This window comes from Halichoeres trimaculatus, unplaced genomic scaffold (assembly GCF_033239565.1).
Source record: "Halichoeres trimaculatus isolate MK-OKI-2021-1 unplaced genomic scaffold, fHalTri1.1 fHalTri1_scaffold_19, whole genome shotgun sequence".
Taxonomy (NCBI): domain Eukaryota; kingdom Metazoa; phylum Chordata; class Actinopteri; order Labriformes; family Labridae; genus Halichoeres; species Halichoeres trimaculatus.
The window spans coordinates 8,239,532-8,258,084 of record NW_027437197.1 but is presented as its reverse complement, the minus strand read 5'-3'; the positions used below and the strand labels follow the sequence as shown (position 1 = coordinate 8,258,084).

The 18,553-nt window shown below is 40.4% G+C and overlaps 1 protein-coding gene across 1 annotated transcript; it reads left to right on the top strand.

The window, feature by feature from the left end:
* Positions 1–300: 300 nt before the first annotated feature.
* Positions 301–12,102, top strand: LOC141807921 (sterile alpha motif domain-containing protein 9-like). Its single transcript, XM_074694117.1, has 5 exons — positions 301–786; positions 1,875–1,936; positions 4,275–4,335; positions 4,436–4,488; positions 5,619–12,102. The coding sequence occupies exons 4-5, from the start codon at positions 4,465–4,467 to the stop codon at positions 9,558–9,560; spliced, it is 3,966 nt and encodes a 1,321-aa protein (XP_074550218.1). The 5' UTR covers positions 301–786; positions 1,875–1,936; positions 4,275–4,335; positions 4,436–4,464; the 3' UTR covers positions 9,561–12,102.
* The last annotated feature ends 6,451 nt before the right edge of the window (positions 12,103–18,553 follow it).

The window sequence follows — 18,553 nt, the reverse complement described above, 5'->3', positions numbered from 1 at the left end:
AGGAGTGTCAACCTATTATGTGAAAAAGTCTCCTTTTAATGGCGTCCAATCTGATGAGTCACCCATGGGGCCATTACAGCAACCAACAGGCGTTTTTTTTTATTTTTTTTTTTTCTTATCTTGAGTGTCTGGCAATATTAGGGAAAGGCTTTTCGGTGAAAGTCCCTTTGATTCACAATTATTATTATTTTTTAAATAGGTAACAGTAGTTGTATTAAACTGGGAGCTGTTAAGTCCCCCCCCCCCCCCCCCCCGCCTCCATCCCCACTTCCACACTGACGTTCTTCCTGGGCGGGACGCGACGTATGGGACGCGACCAGACGTGCAGCGACGTTCGGTTTTCTGGACTCGGGACCGCACTCTCAGGACAGCACTTGTGAGTGCAACGTGGCACTGAACCATGTGGTAAAGTTAGCCTAGCGGACCATACCCTTACATGCCGTTTGGTAAGTGTCTGTGTCAGATTCAAGGTGCAAACAACCTGCAGCCGTGATCCGTTCTTTTTCCTGCGCCTTTACAACCAGCCAAGATGTGACCCATGTGAGGAGGCAGTGCTGACAGCAGATTACAGCCAGCTGTCGTCTGGTCTGGACGATAAAGTTTGGAAAGTAGGAGGTTTCTCCAAAACTGTGAATCACGGCGAGGACTTTCATTAAATTTAAAAGCACTCCTGTTTTGTCTCCCTTCCTCTGCAAACACGAATGCAAGGATGCTTGACTCCTGACTCATCAGCTGACGCAACACCTGGACAATGACCTTGCTGCTGATTCTCAATTAACTTTAGGGGTAAGTATTCACTGAAAGCATTCATTCGCTCAATAAGTTGGTTTTTATTCAGATACGATTACTGCTTTTTATATTTACCTCGACTCTTTAGGACTTTAGTGCGCGACTGGATACAGGATTACGCTGCAACTAGTCCTGAGGGAACATAAAAACGCTCACCTCTCACTCTTAGTGCACTTGTTTAAAGCTATAGTTAAAGCTCTAACCAATCCTGTCCCCGGATTGCTATGCTTTCCCTCGTTTGTTGTTGTTGTTGTTGATGTTTTTGCATTTAACATCATTGAAGAAAAAACCAGCTTCACGCTGATTTTGATCAAACAACAGTCTGCGCCGATTCCAAAACAAACCCGTTATACAGGTAACGGTGCTGACTGCTAGCAACTAATAGGTGTGGAAGTAAAACCTGTTTCCTATGCCAGTAATGTTGACCTGCTTTTATAGAAATGTTCAAAAAAGTGTTGAGATTACAGATATCTTTAGTTAGGGAGAGGGGGGCTGCGCAGCGCACGAGAGCAAGTGTTGCATCTTCACAGAGAAGGTGCTGGAATTTGTCATACGGTAAGAAGGCAGTGTGCTTTCCGCGCGGACAGTAGACGCGTGAGATGATTGTGTAAATGCGCGCACGTGTTTGTGTGTCTGTGAACGTGTTGAGGCGAAACTTCACCGAGCAGGGAAACAGCGCGAGGAGAATACAATGACAGGGGAAACACTGGTTAGCAAATGCACACTACAGGGCGCAAAGAGCCCTGGGGTTATGTTTGTCAAAATCCCCACAGATTTTTAAAGCAGCCAATTCCTCGAATCCCGTTCAGGTCAGTCCCTTCGAAACGATGTCTTAGAGACCGTTAACCATTCAAACTGTCAAAAACAACCTGTGACCAACAGTACATGCTCTGCATGTAGTGGGTAGAGATGGTGTGCACATTTGAGACATCAACCATTATACTGTAAAAATGTTAACAAGATCAATAACCTCACAGCAATTTGCTAACTTTTCATTATTTCACAACCTTGAGAGTTAAGTACCCATTTCCTGTATACACAGATTCTGCATTCCAATGTATTAATACGCACATTTTCTTTTGCAGCACCAAGATCATGGTTGGTGAGAAGAGCTGGAGTTATGCTAAATGTTCAGACAAACATGAAGGTAAGGTCTATTATTTTTTGTGCTTTATTTACATTAGGTGTTTCCTTTTATCCTCTTCAGTTCAACTTTGTGAACATTCAGTGCTCTGAATTGCCCAGTTGAGTTGAGTTACAGGCATAACTGGATGAGGTGATTTAATTGGACTACTGTCCTCAACCCAAACAAGCAGTGGATGATTTTTGACAAAAGTTTGTCTTGTAAGTTCTATGCTCCCTTTCGGCTAGTTAATAACAGACATTTTTCTTCTTGACCTGCTATGTCAAATACCAAAACAGTGACAAACAAGTTAGCAAGAAGATGACTGGTTTTTGCCCAACAGTGACAACTTTGCAGTTTAACGCTTTCTATGAACCTGTCTCTATAACGCACAGCTGCACACTATGAACACACGTATGATGCATTGTGATGCACCTGTAGTGCTTTATAACAATAGAGAAGCTCTAAAAGCAATTTATTTTGTATAGTACTGATTTAATCTCCTTACTTTTCACTTTACTCAAATCAAACATTAAGTCTCTTAGTTACTTTAAGCCAGCTTATGAAGGATTATATCTGCTTGACACCAGGATTTCATGGCTTAACTTGAAGTATCAAATGGCCACTTACCGTGATTTATAACCACATCATAGTGGATTAAAATAGCATGGACACTATCAGATCAGATATCAGATATCAGAAATACTTAATTGATTCCCTAGAGGAAAGGGCTTTTTTGTTACAGCTACTCCCACTCAAAAAGTGTTAAAAATATTGAAAGTACAAAATATGAGCTATGAGATTTAAGAAAGTACAAAATGTAAGCATAATTGTCATGTAAAATTGAGTATAAGTGTGCTTATTTTAAAAGCAGTTTTTAGACCAGTCCGGAAATAAGTGCCTGAGTGACTACTCTGTTTGTTTTGGTTTTCTAACCTTGCGTCGTAGTGAGCGCTCTTGAGGCACTCTTTTCTATAAACAATCTCTGAGGTATCTGTTAGCTTGTGTTTTGTTTTTGCTTCTTTCTACAAATGTTGAGCTCCCCCTAGCTAATTTCTGCTCTGAATTATGGCGTTTAAGTCTTTAAGGCCTTTTGTCTATAAGTAGAGCATGTATGAACGTAAGTTAATTTCATTTTGTTATCAGGAATGTTACTTTAACATAGTCAGTGCTTTATACTGATTTGGTTTTATTTTCTGTAATGTGACAGTTTTACACTGGTGGATTTAACCTGAAGTCAAATAAAGCCAAGGAAAAACAAGCCTGATGTCTTTTTGAAGAATTTGGATCTTTGTTAGCTAGCTGTCTAGTTGTATTCACGACATGTGCTGCGAGGACAGCATAATAAGTATAAAATATAAGCTTTTTACAAGAACATATGGTAGAAAATAATGCCATAAATTATGGGTTATTTCACAAATACTGACATTAATTGTGGATATTGCACGGAGGTAATTATTGCACATTTCTGCACAGTAAATCTAAAGACACTCAGAGTGAGGAGTTATACAGCCAGATGGCCAAAGGCAAGATTGATTTCCTGTGGCGCTCAGTGGTGCACAGGTGTAATCAGTCTCTAACTGACAGTACTCCTGTAGCTCACCAGCACACCATGGTGTGGGTTTACAGTTTACAGTTCAACTTAGCAGACGCTTTTGTCCGAAGCAACGTACTACACAAGCAATAATTTAGACGGAAAGAAAACCTAGTTAGTGCGACAACAGTGCTACAAGTGGGTGGGAAATATTATCCAAGATGACATGCAACTTGGACAGCATCCTCTGTCAGAGAGGCTAGCTTCTCTCCCACGTCACTGGCTTTGCATTAAGTCTCTGGGATGTCAGCTACAGGAAAGCATTAGACACCACAGTTGCATACGATGTCCTGAGCATAGTTCTGCAGAAGCTAAAGGGCCTAAAGTGTACAAAAATGCCTCCATGGAGCCCTGTGGTTTCTTCATTTTGGAGTTTCTTTCAAAAAATTATTCTTAAATTATATTCCTATACATTTCTTGTTGGTTGTCTTCAACCTCTAAAATGCTCCACAAGGCCCAAGAAAATTGTCTAACTTCCAGAAACTCAACTTGGTGATATTTTAGTTGGACAAATAGACTCTGTGTATTAAAGAAGCCAGAGTTTAATGATAATGATAATTTATTAAATTTGACATGGCCTGATCACTCACATCTTTCCGAACCAATTTAGTCTGAAGTGTTGGTGAAAGGGCCAACAATCGACAAAAGGCTCAACAGTGGAAAAAAATGAAAGGAAAATAGTCTCTGAAGTTGTAAACATCAGGATATAACATTACACTAAATACATTTGGACATTTGTTAATTAAATCTTTTTGCTCTCTCATGCAGCAGAGGTGATGAAGATGGGTCAGTGAGGTTGTTACTGTGGCCATCAGGAAAAAAAATGAAGGTAAGGCTAAAATCAATTTCTTTTAGTTAGTTCTTTACTTACATATGCAAGCTATTAGTCCCCCTGTTTTCAACTCTTCTTCAACTTTCTGTTGCTTTAGTGATTTGTGTGAAGAAGAAAGAAACTGTCATGACGGACCAAGAAGGAACTCCGGTAAATATCAATACAACAATACCAAGCCCTCCACATTAATCTTAATGAACCATTAACCTCTGAAACAAAAAAATAAAGTCCCACATTTAAATTTTGCACTTAATGAAAAACCAACAGTCACAATATTTGCACTCTTGTTCACCTTATACAGATACTTATTCTTTAACTGCCACAGCATTCAGGCCTGTGATCTTGAATTTATTAAATTTCCAAGGTGGAAGCTTGTACCTTCTATTTCTGATTTTGAATAAGTGCTTTTCAGGTGTCCATAAAAGGGCAGACACTACAGGGCTTTGTGCACAAACAGAAATCCAGCCAAACTAAAAAGAGACGTAAAGAGCAGGCAGCCATATTAGGATATTGTAAAAAATAGTGTCTTATGGCCCAAATGAAACAAAACATACTATAGTATTTATGATATGTAAACAATGATGCTGGTACTGTAGACAGAAAGATGCATTGTAAAAATCAACAACACAAGTATGGAGTAATAAATATATAAACTAAACGAAATATACAGGGTGTTATCACTGAAGTATCACTTTGATGCTTTGATAAGGCAGGGGAGCAGAATGAAAAATAAAACACAGCTGAAAAAAGTTTTTCTCCAGCATGTCAGTTCCCAAAAGAACACACGTAAACTCTGAAGTGATCCAGATTATGAGGGCCACACTAAGTCAATGTTTGCAGTACACTCCAAGGTCCATCAGCCCATATGTTTTTTGTTTTTTATTGCTGTTTATGTTTATATGTACTTTTTCATGTGTATATATAATTTTGCTATCTTGTATTACGCTATTCGGCTCTTTATGTTGTTATGAATCTGAGGATCCCCTCGAAAACGAGATAACTTATCTCAAGGGGCTATTCCTCGCAATAAAGAACTGTTAAATAATAATATGGCAGAGGCTGAGATGGAGTGGGAACCATGGCATGAATTGGTAAATGGGATATGGAATGAAAGACTGCTTTTAGCTCTCAGTTATAGGCCTTTGAAATCATTCTGAATTCTCTTTGGCATCGGGTACCCCTTTAACCATACCAATACCTCAGCAGCCAAAATAATTAACACAAAATTAAATTGAAAGTGCTTTGAGTTTGAGATAATTCACTCCTTGCCTTTATTTTAGAGTCAGGAAGAGGATCTGTCTTCTGACATCAAGGACCAGCATAAACAGCAAGCGAAGGAGAAACCGGACGGTATGGATCACTCAGGAGGAACATGCAAACCTTATCCATTTGGTTGTTACCATGATCCACAAAGATACATAGAGGACAGTATCCTTGAGGTTACAGAGACTGGTTCGTCAGACTTGATTGAACCCTGCCATGAGTTTAAGGCTTTTACCAATGCAACAGATGAAAACAGAATGGGCAAGTTCACTTATGAGGTTATTCGCTTTGCTTCTGCCTGCATGAATAACCGCACCAATGGCACTATCCACTTTGGAATAGGGGACAAGCCAGATTTCACCCATGGCCAAGTACTGGGAGTGGTTGTCACTGACAAAGAGGCTTATGTCAATTCACTTGAAAAGGCCATTAATGCTTGTATTCAGCGAAAGCATAAAAAAGCTGCTCAAACTTGCATCAAACCTCCCCGATTTGTTGGGGTTCTCTGTAAGAACTGCAGATCATCAAACAAGTACGTGATAGAAGTAGACATTGTTCCTGACTCTTGTACCTGTAAAGAAAATTTCTTCCACGTTTTTAATACGGAAAAAAAAGCCAAGAAACGGGGTAAAGGGCTAGTTAGCCAGTCGGTCAGTCAACAACCAAAGCACTTCTTTGTCAGAGATGGGAGTAGCAGTAGAGACCTCCTAGCAAAAACAACAGTTGCTGAACATAAGGCAGAGTACAAGCAGTTCATTGAAAGCATACCTCAACTATCCCAGCGCCGAAAACAAGCAGAAGAGAAGCACCTTAATGTGATTAAAAAACGCACCCAGGGCTCAAAACTAAGTAACATGATAACTGGTGGAACGCACTCATTGGACAAGTCAAACTTTCAGCAGTATGTGATAGTAACAAACAAGTCACATCCAGTCCAGTTTGAATCTCTTGGATTCCTGGCCAAGCTCAACCCGACAGCTGTTCTAGACTTTGATCCAGAATCGGCAGAGTGTGGGCTGCAGAGGCACTATGCACAACAGAATACTGTAAATGTTCATTTGCCCATAAAGTACAAAATTAACGAAGATGTCCAGGACACTGCTGAAGATTTGCAACTAACTCAAGGAACCAGTTGGGTGTTCTGCAATGGAGGTATTGAAGATGAGAGTCCATCGGACATAGACCAGTGGTCTAAGGAAAAGGAACAATCAGTTCAGAATGTGGTTTCCTTCCTGTGCCGCAAAGATGTGCTACCAAACCAGAAGTTCCTTGTTGTTTTCTTGCTCCTGTCAACAGTGAATGAGGAGATTGACCCTCTTGTTAAGACCTTCAATGCTTTCCACGAGAAGCTCCAACGCACAGATCAAATCCTTTGTCTGTGTGAAAATGAAAAAGCATTTACTTCCTGGAAAGACCTACTCATGGCACAGTGTAAAATTGACATCTCTGATAGGTGCATCTATGAGCTGAGTTTTGCCGAGGTCAATGGCACTGTCCTAAGTCTTTTGCCTGAAAACCGTAAATCAAGGCGTTTCCTACCCTGTGGTGGAGGAAGCAGTGTGCTGCTTGAGAGGAAAGTGGAGCGGAGCTTGAACACCTTGGAGGTTCTGTGTGTGAACCAGTGTGAAGGAGGAAACAGTGATAAACTTCAAATTGAGGAGAACTTCTACAAAGGTGGAAAAGTATCATGGTGGAATTTCCACTTCTCAGAAGAACCTGGCTCCACACCATTCATCAAACGGGACAAGTTTGACTACATCGTTGACACAGTCATACCAGAAATGTGCTCCCTGACAAAAGCCTGTGTGGTGTTCCACCTCCTCCATGTTCCTGGGTGTGGCGGGACAACTTTGGCCATGCATATTTTGTGGGCTCTCCGCGACAGATTCCGTTGTGCTGTCCTCAAAAATTGCGAGGCTGAGTTTCCTGAAGTAGCTAAACAAGTGGTCAAACTTTTGACCAATGACAATAAAGGAGAAATCCCACGTGTCCCTGTTTTGCTGATGCTAGATGATTTTGATGACAAGGAGAAAGTGATTAACCTGCAGCAGCTCATTGAAGAGAAATGTGCAGAGAAAGGTATCCAGTCAAAGACTGCACAGGTGATTCTCCTTAACTGTATGAGGTCAGAGTCCCCTGTACCTACTGAACAAACTGGAAATCCAGTTTTCATTGGCAATGATCTCTCTGATAAGGAACAGAAACTGTTTAAAGAAAAGCTGAAAGAAATCGAGAAAAAACACAAGAATGCTGAAACGTTCTATGGATTCATGATCATGAAGAAAAACTTCAAGTCAGAGTATGTTGAAGGTGTGGCCCGTAACACCTTGAAGAGCTTTAATATGCATCAGAAACATGCACAGCTTCTTGCTATTTTGGCTCTGCTTGATGTTTACTGCAAGGGTTCCTCTCTCCCCATCTCCCTGTGTGAGGAGTTTCTTGGTCTTGTACCAAAACCAGTTTGTGGTTCTGTTGAAGTTGAAGAGGGATTCGGGAAATTTTCCCCTCTGATTGCCAGGTGCTTGGTTGAGAATGGAGTAGTTTTCAATGCTGTGAAAATAATTCACCCAAGTTTTGCTAAGTGCTGTCTGCAGGAACTTGCAAAAAAACACAATGTGAGCAAGTCAGATGTTGCAAATGTCCTGCTGACCTCTGAAACGCTTTTTCAAAGCACACAAGGCAAGGAAAAACTACTGCAAGAAGTCCGCCAGATTTTGGTGAAGGGATACCACTCTGTGGAAGAAGAATCACAGTTTTCTCCACTGATTCAAGACATTGCAGATGAAACTCCAGGAAAGGAAGAGATGGTGCTCCAAAATGCATCAAAACGGTTTGAGAAAGATGCCATTATCCCTCAGTTACTAGCCAGGTACTATTATTTGAAAAAGAGGGATTTCTCAGGGGCAAAAGAGGCACAGGAGGCACGGGGAGCAAGAGAGCTTTGCAGCAATAGCTCAGATACTGCCCACACACCAGAAGAGATTCCCAAGCAAAAAAGGGAGATACCTCAATCAAAAGTGAATTCATTCAGGGTAGTACAGGACCTCGTAAAAGAGCAGGCCATGCAGCAGTTTTACTTCCAAAGAAAGCAAATCCAAAAAGGGTTTCAGAGCTTTTTCTGTCAGTGTCGTGAGCTTTTCTGCATCCCCAGCTATCAGTATTTTTCTGAGGACGACAATGTGCCAGATATCCATGGACTAAACCAAGCAAGACAGTTCCTGGAGAGTCAAAATGCTGATACCTATTGTGGTATTCTGAGCTGTCTCACCAATGGCAGCTCCCCTGAAGCAATGGAAGATATTGCCAAAGCTTATCATTGTGTCTGTCGAAGTCATCACATGCCCACTGTGAAGGAGAACGTCAACTTCATCTATGCCAATGTTGTGTTGGGTTGTGTCAAGCCGGAGTCGCCACACATTCAGCCGTACAACAAACTAGTTGATCTCCTTGGCCAAATTCTCAATGAGCCGTTTTCTAAAAGGGATTATTTGCCACTCTTCTTCATTGCAGTGGTGCTGTTGTGGCCCCGTCAGAACCAGTCAAGTCCAGAGTGCAGATATGTGGGAGAGTACATCTCATTGATGAGAGTGGCTTATCGCTCAGAGATAAAGAAACCAGAAGAAAAGAGTCTAGCTCTTCATTTCTTCCTTGGAAAAAGGCAGGGTTATGAAGGACTGATACACTTGGAGAAAATCAAACAGTGTATGACTGTCGAGCAGTTTGCTTCTGTTTGGGAAAATGGCAAAATATGGAAAGAGGAGAAGGTGGAAGAGCTTCTTTGCAGGGCCGAGGGGGAGGTGAAGGGTGACTTGATACTGGCAGACACTTGCATACCAAGCATCAAAGTCAAAATCCCTCCAGTGTTTGAACATGAGCTCAGAAAGCGAGCCCAGGGGTCAAGAGTTTCATTCTTCATTGGTTTCTCCATGAAAGGCCCAGTTGCACTTGGTATTGACTAAACCATGTCAGCAGACTGATCCAACCTACTGTGTTTTAGGTCTACCCTATGTATTTGTCTGGGAAACAGATTCTTGAATGAGCCTAAAGGGACCAAGAGAAAACAAGTTGGGTTTGATACTGTATCACAGGGTTTTGTATCTAAATTTTATGCTCATCATATTGATGATTTGTCAGTATTGACTATGCAGTTTCAAGAGGACAACTAAAGCTGATTTATTAGATGATAGTTTTAAATATTGCTAGTTTTTAAAGTAAGAAGCTTTCTCTTTGCCACAATTGTGATTCTCTGATTCGCTGATCTTGTTCTGCACACATGTAAGTTGTTGCGCAAAGTCTACAATCTAACTGTGCTGTTGGTCGTCTATGCTGTAGCTGTAGAAACAGATTTACAATATTTTTCAGTCCTTTTGCTGATAGTCTTCAGTGATTTTGGTCACTAAGAGATATCATTTTCATAACCAGCAAAAAACTCATTATCGGTGCTTTAACAGAAAGTGTGTTTCAAGTGATGTGAAAAACTCTTGCAGGTTGTTTAGTCAACTTTTTATTTTTATTTTTTTTGAGAAAAAGCCATTTTATGCAACTGATAAAAGCTTAATTTTTGCTATGGAAAAGCTCGAGTTCCCCTTCACTCCTTTTTTCTTTTTTAACCTCTTTTTCCAGACTTTGATGCCTTAAAGTTAAATGTAATGTGAAAAAAAGGGGAGCACTGATTTTGAAGGATCTTTGTATCTTTTTCACACTGTCTTATAAAAAAATTTTGCAGTCAGACTTTTTTGCATTACAGTGTTATACTCAGGCTTCTTGGCCTTTGAAGTACAATCAAGTTGAAGAGACAAAAGACTGTTTTTTAAGCTACTCAAGGGTGCTATTGTTTTCCTACTGTTTTCTTTCTGATCTATGTCATGAGTCCGTTGAAATGTGTGTTTTGTCCAACCTTTCGTAATTGATTTGTGTGTTCTTTAAGTGAGCTGAGTTTATACTTCTGTGTCAAATTGATGCCGTAGCCTACACCATGTAGAAACTTCCAGCGCAGAAGCCCACACAATTAGCCTGACTGCACATAATATGCTTGCAGCCGTCACTGTTCTTGTTTTGATGTGCCTTATGCTGGGTTTCTGCCAAGGAGACCGGTTCAGTTCGGTACGGTACGGCGCGCATTTTGTGGCGTTAGTGACTTATCCCGGGACAGATCCCCAAATAACCAAGACCGACTTTGGTTGACCGACTTTCCGACTCTTTGGGGCCCTTTCGTATGGGTGCCAGACTGAACCGATCTGCTCTCGGAAGGTGAAGCCACTGCACTGCAGACTGTTCATTGGTCAAAAGAACCGTCACTTACCCCGCGACAGCGGCTGCATTTCTCCTGGCGGCACACAGACTTCTCTGAAACAAAGCTTGATTGCACTTTGTATCAAAGAGCTACATGCCAATCACAGAGAGGACAAAATGCTGCATGTCTTCCATCTATGCTCTTTGTTTACTGTGTCGCGTTTTTCTTCTTGTTGGATTTATTAGCATGGTACACTGTGTCGCGCTGCTACGCCATCATGCTTTTGTTTAACAGCTGCGGCTTTCGGCATCCGGTTTACACGCGGCCTACCACGAGAGGGCACAGTTTGCTGTGGAAAAGCAAACGGGATCAGGCTTAACTGTACCAAACCGTGCTTTTATTCACTTTTAACTGTGCATGCTTAAAATGGTCCTTACTGAAATTGCAAAACGACATCTTAGCTGGTTCTTGGCGTGTTTGGGGGGCAGCATTGCACGACATGGAAATGATGCAGAAGTATAAAACAGGCTCGAGAGTCAAAGACTCCTTGAAGTTTACTAGTAGCACTAAAGAACAAATGGGCGTTTATATGCTAGTCTTCTGTTGTGAACAGTGTGTCCATAGCATTCCTGGTTACTGTACTTTTTTTCATGTCTTATTTAAAATGGAACTGTTATGTTAAATGCTTAAGTTTATTTGATGGCAAACACTGTAGTAGGATAAGTAAAATGTCATAATTGACATTTTCATTAATGCTCTACACAAAGCTACTCTTTGGCACACTTTGTGGACTCTTCTAAGTGAAAGCCTTAACTATCACCACTGTTCATTCCTGCCTTTGTGAACTTGCCTTTCTCAGATGTGAAACTTGAACATTGTATGTCTGTTGAATGCTCTACTGAATGAGTTATTTTTTTGGTTTAAGTTTTCTGTTCATTTTGTCTCTAGAAACCATATCGTGTACAGAGCCATGAGATACAAGCTTGCAGGGTGAACTCTGTAATGAAACAGGCCAGTTGAAGAAAGTTACTGGAACTGTCTCACTGGAGATCAAACCTGATATCCAAGTTGTAGTTGGGAGTTTCTGGAATTCAACAACCCTTTATGGTTATGTTGATGATATGAATTGAGTGAAATTGTGTTTAAAAGGGTTATAATGACAAATGGCAAAAAAACAATGTTTTGAGAAACCAGCCCATTAGATATGAATTGTTATATTACTACAAATGTTTTATATCAATCTATTGCTCTTTTGGTGGAAGAAGAGACGGCTACACCATCACAGAACTCAACTGAAAATTAAGCCATTTGATCTTTTGTATGCAACAAACTACTAAGAGACATATTAAATCTGTGAAAAGTCAAGTTTGAGTGAGTACTGTATTTTGTCTGGTGAAGGATGTTGTTACCTTGATCACCCACTAGAGGGCCCCACAAGCTCAGGGATGAGAACCTGGATTAGAATTGTTACCTTTAGAGCTTGTTCACATATATTCCATACAACACAAATTTTGGGGCAGTGCTGATCTATATGTGTGCAATTAATCTACAGATTGTATAAGTATGATGAACAGCGGTTTGCTGCAACTTTGCAGAGTTTGTAGTAGAATCACACACATGGTTTCTTTTTTCTCATTTAAGCTCCTTTAATTATTTATCACTCTCACATTTTCTTAAATTAGGGATATGTGGTATTTCAACCTTGCTAGCCATAATCCCATGATAATAAGGTTTCTTCCTATTTTGCATACTATGGTAAAAGAAGTTATGGATATTACCATTATACAGCACACTAAAGGTTAACAACTGACTAAGCAATATTTTTTTTGTTGTTGTTGATCTTGTTAGATGGCAGGACTGGACAACATGCTTACTAAATGCAAGACAGCTATGGCATATATTTTTCTGCATCATCCTGCACCCTTTTTTTTTTATAACATCTTGTTTCATTGTGGGAATTTTTTTTTAAATGTTGTCTCTTTGATTTTTTTTTATTTAGGGCAAAAGATATTAGATTTTACTCTTGGATTGTTAATCTTTAAAGACACTTTAAAGTGTCACAATAAAAAGGCAAGGCAAGTTAATTTATATAGCACACTTCAGCAAGGCAATCCAAATTGCTTTACAGACAGAACATATAAAAAGAAAACAATGAAAATCAATCAATTAAAAAGCAGATTAAAAATAATAGATACAATAAAACAAAATAAGTTTAAAGGGATAAAAGTTAAAACAGATTTTAAAACAGATTTTAAGACACAAGTTGCAAAATTGGGCTTTTTTTTTATTTATTTTTTTTAAGAAAAGTTATTAAAATGAATTGTTAAAATGTTCCAATAAAAGGCAGCCGTAAAAAGGTGAGTCTTCAACCTGGATTTAAAGGAGCAGAGCATTTCAGCAGACCTGATATTTTCTGGCAGCTTGTTCCAGATATTTGGAGCATAGAAGCTGAATGCTGCCTCTCCATGTTTGGTTCTGACTCTGGGGACTGAAAGCAGACCTGATCCAAATGACCTAAGTGGTTTTGATGGTTCATATGGGATCAAAAGATCATTGATATATTTTGGCCCTAATCCAATCAGAGCTTTGTAAACCAGCAGGTGTGTCTTAACTTTCTTGGTCTCAGTGAGGACTCGAGCAGCAGCGTTCTGAAAACACTAATATATACATAAAACTCCTTCACCTTTAGAGGGTGTATGAGAACCGTGTAACGCTAAAGTAAGGCTTTTGTTTGAGACAAGAAACCTCTCTTTCCTTCTCTGGCAGCATGATGAAGTTTTTTATCTTTGATGAACCAAAAAGCATTTGTGTTCCTTCGCTGCTCGGCTTGGATGAAAATGATCCAGATCGACTTGCACCATTCTGCCATAAAGTGCAGCTGTCGGCCTGCATTAACACAGCTGTGAAAAGCTGAGCTGGCTGAAAATTGCAAGAAAAACTCTCAGATAGCAGAGGCATCAGAGACTTTTGCCCTCACAACTGTTGTTTCAAAGTCGTAGTAAGCAAATATTTGAATATATGAATCCATATTGGAGAGTTTCCCACAACCCCCTGGGCAGCAGTTCTCATCGGGCCTAAAATACTCAACCCTGTTGACCTCCCTCCCTAAAGTCCACCACCATCCATCCCAGCCTACCAAATCTGTCTGCTGCCTTTGAATTATAACCTTTGCACACTGGTGGGAGCACAATGTGACAATTGTGATTGTATTTTAATTCTGATGGGGAGTGAAAAAAGATGGCTTCCTCTGAGAACGGTTGAGATTTATGGGCCCTGTCCTGGCCACCGGCCCCACATCCTCTCTGATCTGCTTTTACTCCGACGACCCCTCGACCCTCGGGGGTCATTAGGGAGCCTCTGAATGGTCTGGTTGGCTGCCAGCCCATCTCACACTGCTTGTTTTCCAATCAAATCACTATATTTAACGGGGACACGAGCCCAGGGCCAAGTCCAAACAGACATCTGTTTGAAATTGTTCCTCGCAATTATTTCACACAGAAGTTCTCCCTCCGCACTGCTCGCCCCACTTTGGTCTTTTGTTTGTTGTTGTTTGTTTTTGACCAAAAAAACCCTCCCCCTCTGGATTACTAATGGACAGAAATGAGAGGGGGAAATGGGGGTTTGGAGCTGGGAAGTGGGGTGGTGGTGAGGGTCTCTGGAGCCACTGTCACAGAGATATGCAGCCAGAGGAGAAAAAGAGAACTAGGCGAGGGCTTTTTTGATTCAACACAAAGCAGGTTTTTAACTCTGAACACAGGGAACAGCTTTTACACTCAGAGGTCTGTGCTGCTGCCAGCTCACATGACGTCTCCATCAACACTGTCAGTCAGAGGCTTTTACATCCTGCAGGCTGGATGGCTTTATTTATTCTCATTTTTAACTTTAGTTTCTGGATAAGAACAACTTTAAAAATGCTCAATGTGTTCGTCACTGGAAAAAAAATGAAAAACCTAAAACAAGACTATATATTTAAATGACAGAAATGTTTGCATCAGTTATTCTGCATGGTCCTGTTTATCTGATAAAACCATCAATGGAAATGTTCACGTTAACGTGAATTAGAACAAATAAACAGGCTGGGTTTCAAAAGTTTAAAAGGTGAAAAAAAAAGTAAAGTTTAAAGTTCAGTAATGTTGTGCACAGAAGCAAGACCACCGTGAAATCAGAGGGACTTTTTGTGTCTGTGCGTGTGAAATTGCGATTTAATAAGGTTATTTTTTGCTATTTCCTGGCTTCTGATCTGGAAAGAATGGAGAAGCAGAGGGTTTGGAGGACGCTACTTCAAACCACAAACTACTTAATAGAATGAAAACAGTCTCTTGGACATATCCTGACAATGCATCGATGAAAGTAGACTTAATGATGAGTTTGTTAAAGACAGCTTCATCCATCTGTATCATACGTGGCGTCTGCACAGGCTGGTGGTGGTCTCAGAATAGTGAACAGTCAGAGTGATGCTCTTAGTCACCCCCACCCATGTAGCTTCAGATTAGATGTGTGATAATGCTTTGTCACCTAAAATGGGACGTTTTGACACTTTGGAGTGCTAAAAGCAAAGATATCTGGGAGGACTTTAGTGCTGTACCTGAGTCACACTAAAAGCCAAGTAGTGACTTCACTTTGAGTCATTTGGGATCAGGGAAAAACAAAATAAATATGTTGTATTAATCAATAAAGGTGCTAAATAAGTATTTCTTTAATGACTAAGATATCAAAGGTCAATAAGAAGGTCAGTCATTTAAAAAGAATGAATGATTTGATCTAAAATTCCCATTTATGGAGGAATAACTATGACCTCAGAATCTGTCTGATAAATATGTAACTATTTTGTCTGTTTATATATGAAGAATACTTTATTATAAGTATTCTTGTCTGTGAACAACATAACTCAAAAAGTAACCAAAGGATATTGATGACATTTTCAGGAAATGTTCAAAATGTGATAAAGAAGAAGTGATTACATTTCGGGGATGATCTGGATCACCGTCTGGATCCAGGACTTTCTTGAAGAATTCTTTATCATTGTGAGATAGGGCCGGTTTCATCATATGTGTATATAACTCCACAATAAATGCTTTGCAAAACAATACAAGACAAGGTCACCATAATTTCTGACAGATGTAAAAGTACGATCCAGATCCTGGCAATATTCTGGATACTAAGATCCAGAATATGAAATTTGTACTGAGTCATCATAATTTTCAACACTGTCAGGTAACAAATTATTATACAAACCTACAACTAACACCAAATTGTAGCAGACAGTCTGCTGAAAGGAAGTATAACATTAAAGTAGGACTTCAGTGTTGCGTCACAATCACAATATGCTTGGCAGAGTCTGCGCTCTGAGTGCTTTTCTAGTTTATCATTTTATTAGTATTTCCTCTGCTCCTTATAGTTAAATTTGGGGTACATAGAGACAAATGTTACAACCTTTTGTTAGAGATAACATAGAGAAAAACTTATCACAAAATAATGTTTTGATTTACAGAGGGGGGACATAATAGAAGGTGAAAATTCTCTGGTGCAGGAGGTATGATCCTGAAGTGGGCCTAAGTTAAGTATTTGTTCAGTAGAGATACAAAAGGATAGATAGATGCTTAAAGATTAGGAAGAATGAAAGAGGAAAGCAGTAATTCCTCAAAATAGACAACATCCCACGAGTTAGCACTTGGTCCAGGATATATGCAACACATGTTCCTTCCTTCTAACAGCACCACAGTGGTATCCCAGCCTTCACAGACCTGCTGTGTGTGCTGAAACGAGGAACTTTATGTGGCAAGTGGACCATTGTGCATTGTATGGAAGGAAACAATCTGTGTTCTGTCCTGGCTGAATTTTTTTCTTTTTTTCTGCTGCATCAGGCCCTCTTTCCTTTCTACATCCCCCGGGAACAGAAGGGTGAATATATGATACTTGTGAGATGGTCAGGCTTCATGATGACCTAAAGTCACCAGCTGGAACTCTTAAGGTAACTGACCCCAGAGTTTTTCATGTTCTGGTTGGTTTCTCCTGAAACGCTTCACTGAATCAACATGTTCCCAGATTTATAAGTGTCAGCAGGAATAATCAGCACTTTTGAAGGTTGGTTCAGGATAACTTACACATAAATATGTGTGGATGCATTAGAGGTTAAATTTATCTACTGAGGCTCATTCAAATCAAACATTTAGCTAAGCAGCTGTCACTCTAACTTATCATGATTTAAATACAATCTGAGCTGGTCAATGGGAAACAAACACCTCCAGTTGATTGTAGGAATGGGTACTGAATTAGGTACTTTTAGAAGTACCAACCGAATTCTGTCAAAAGCACCAGGTACCAATCAACGTAAAGTTGAAAGGTACCATGTTTAGGCACCTGAATGCATCCTTGTGACTGTGAGGGGGTGGAAGAGTAGGTGATTTTCCATGCTGGACATGAACACAGCATTACAAAGTTATATATTGAAGAACAAATATGTTAAATTGAAAAAATTGAGATTTAATGATTAAACTAATTCATATTTTTTACTTATAAACACACAAACGTACTAAAAAAAATGGTACCATTGAGTTCTGATACCAATTGCCAGGTACCAAGCATCAGTACCATATCATTTTAAATGTGAAAGGTACCCATCCCTAGTTGATTGGCTACACTGGCTATGTGTCATTCAAGAATATTTGCAGTAAGCTGAAGCAGTCTAAACCTTTTTGTACCTTTAGTCTTTGAGCTTTGAACCCAATTTGAAAAACACCTGCATTCCCCTTCATGGCAAGAAGCTTCTTTTGGCCCCTCACTTTTTGTGTTTGGCGAGTCACAAAAGAGGCTGCAGTGGATTTAGCAGTACCGGGGAGGTGCCTGGGTCAATGTAGCCCAAAGAAAACGTGAGTTTGCCAAACCAAAGGAACATTAGGAAAAGCGGAACTGCCCAAACTCCCTGTGGTCTCCAACCAGTACATTTTTCTCAGCCACAATAACAGATCTATCTTTAACTTTTTAATGCAGTCAGGAATATACTAATCTGTTTTTATGGCATGGGTTGCAGCAGGCAGATTAAAAGTAAAACCACAATAATGCTCAAATGATCACAATGACTTGTGGGAAGTGTTGCATCATTATTTCAGAGGGAAAGAGCAGTGGGTGAGGGAGATGAGTGGGTGTGCATTCTTTGTGTCAGTTAAAACAGGAAGAGGAAAAAAAAAGTGAAAAGGAGCTGAAAAACGTTGCTGACCAAGAGGAGGTCACTATTCACATGAGCCTTTAATCAGAAGACTTCAATCAAACGATGGCATTCCTAAACGGCCCACTCATGACGATGCTCTGACCTCAGATCTGGCTGGCAGCCCACTGGAGGTCATGATCTGGGTAAGGGGCTTACCCTGGACTCTTACTACCCAGAGGAGGGCCACAATGCCGGCCTTCATCCTAGACATCCCCAAGGCTCTGTGCAAGTTGATCATAATTCTTGCACTTCCAGAGTTTAGCGGGGCACGTTCTGCCCTCAGGCTGGCAGCAGCCGGACGTTCAAAAGCTCAATGGGAGCAGTAGGTAACCCTGACTCTGACACGGGTCACGTCCCTCTGATCCCTCACAGAGTTCGACGCAGGAAGCCTTTGATGAGAAACTGAACCAAAGCCTGGGGAGAAAGGCACAACAGCCTCCAGCCAGTGAATCTCTTTATTATGATGACCTGAACCCCAAGGCCAAAGGGCTGCATGTGACACACTCCAATAC

Bases quoted from the DNA above. Each gene is read 5' to 3' on its own strand.
- LOC141807921 (XM_074694117.1), top strand. From the start codon at position 4,465: ATGACGGACCAAGAAGGAACTCCG. The intron at 4,489-5,618 runs GTAAATATCAAT...CCTTTATTTTAG, and splicing joins CGGACCAAGAAGGAACTCCG to AGTCAGGAAGAGGATCTGTC.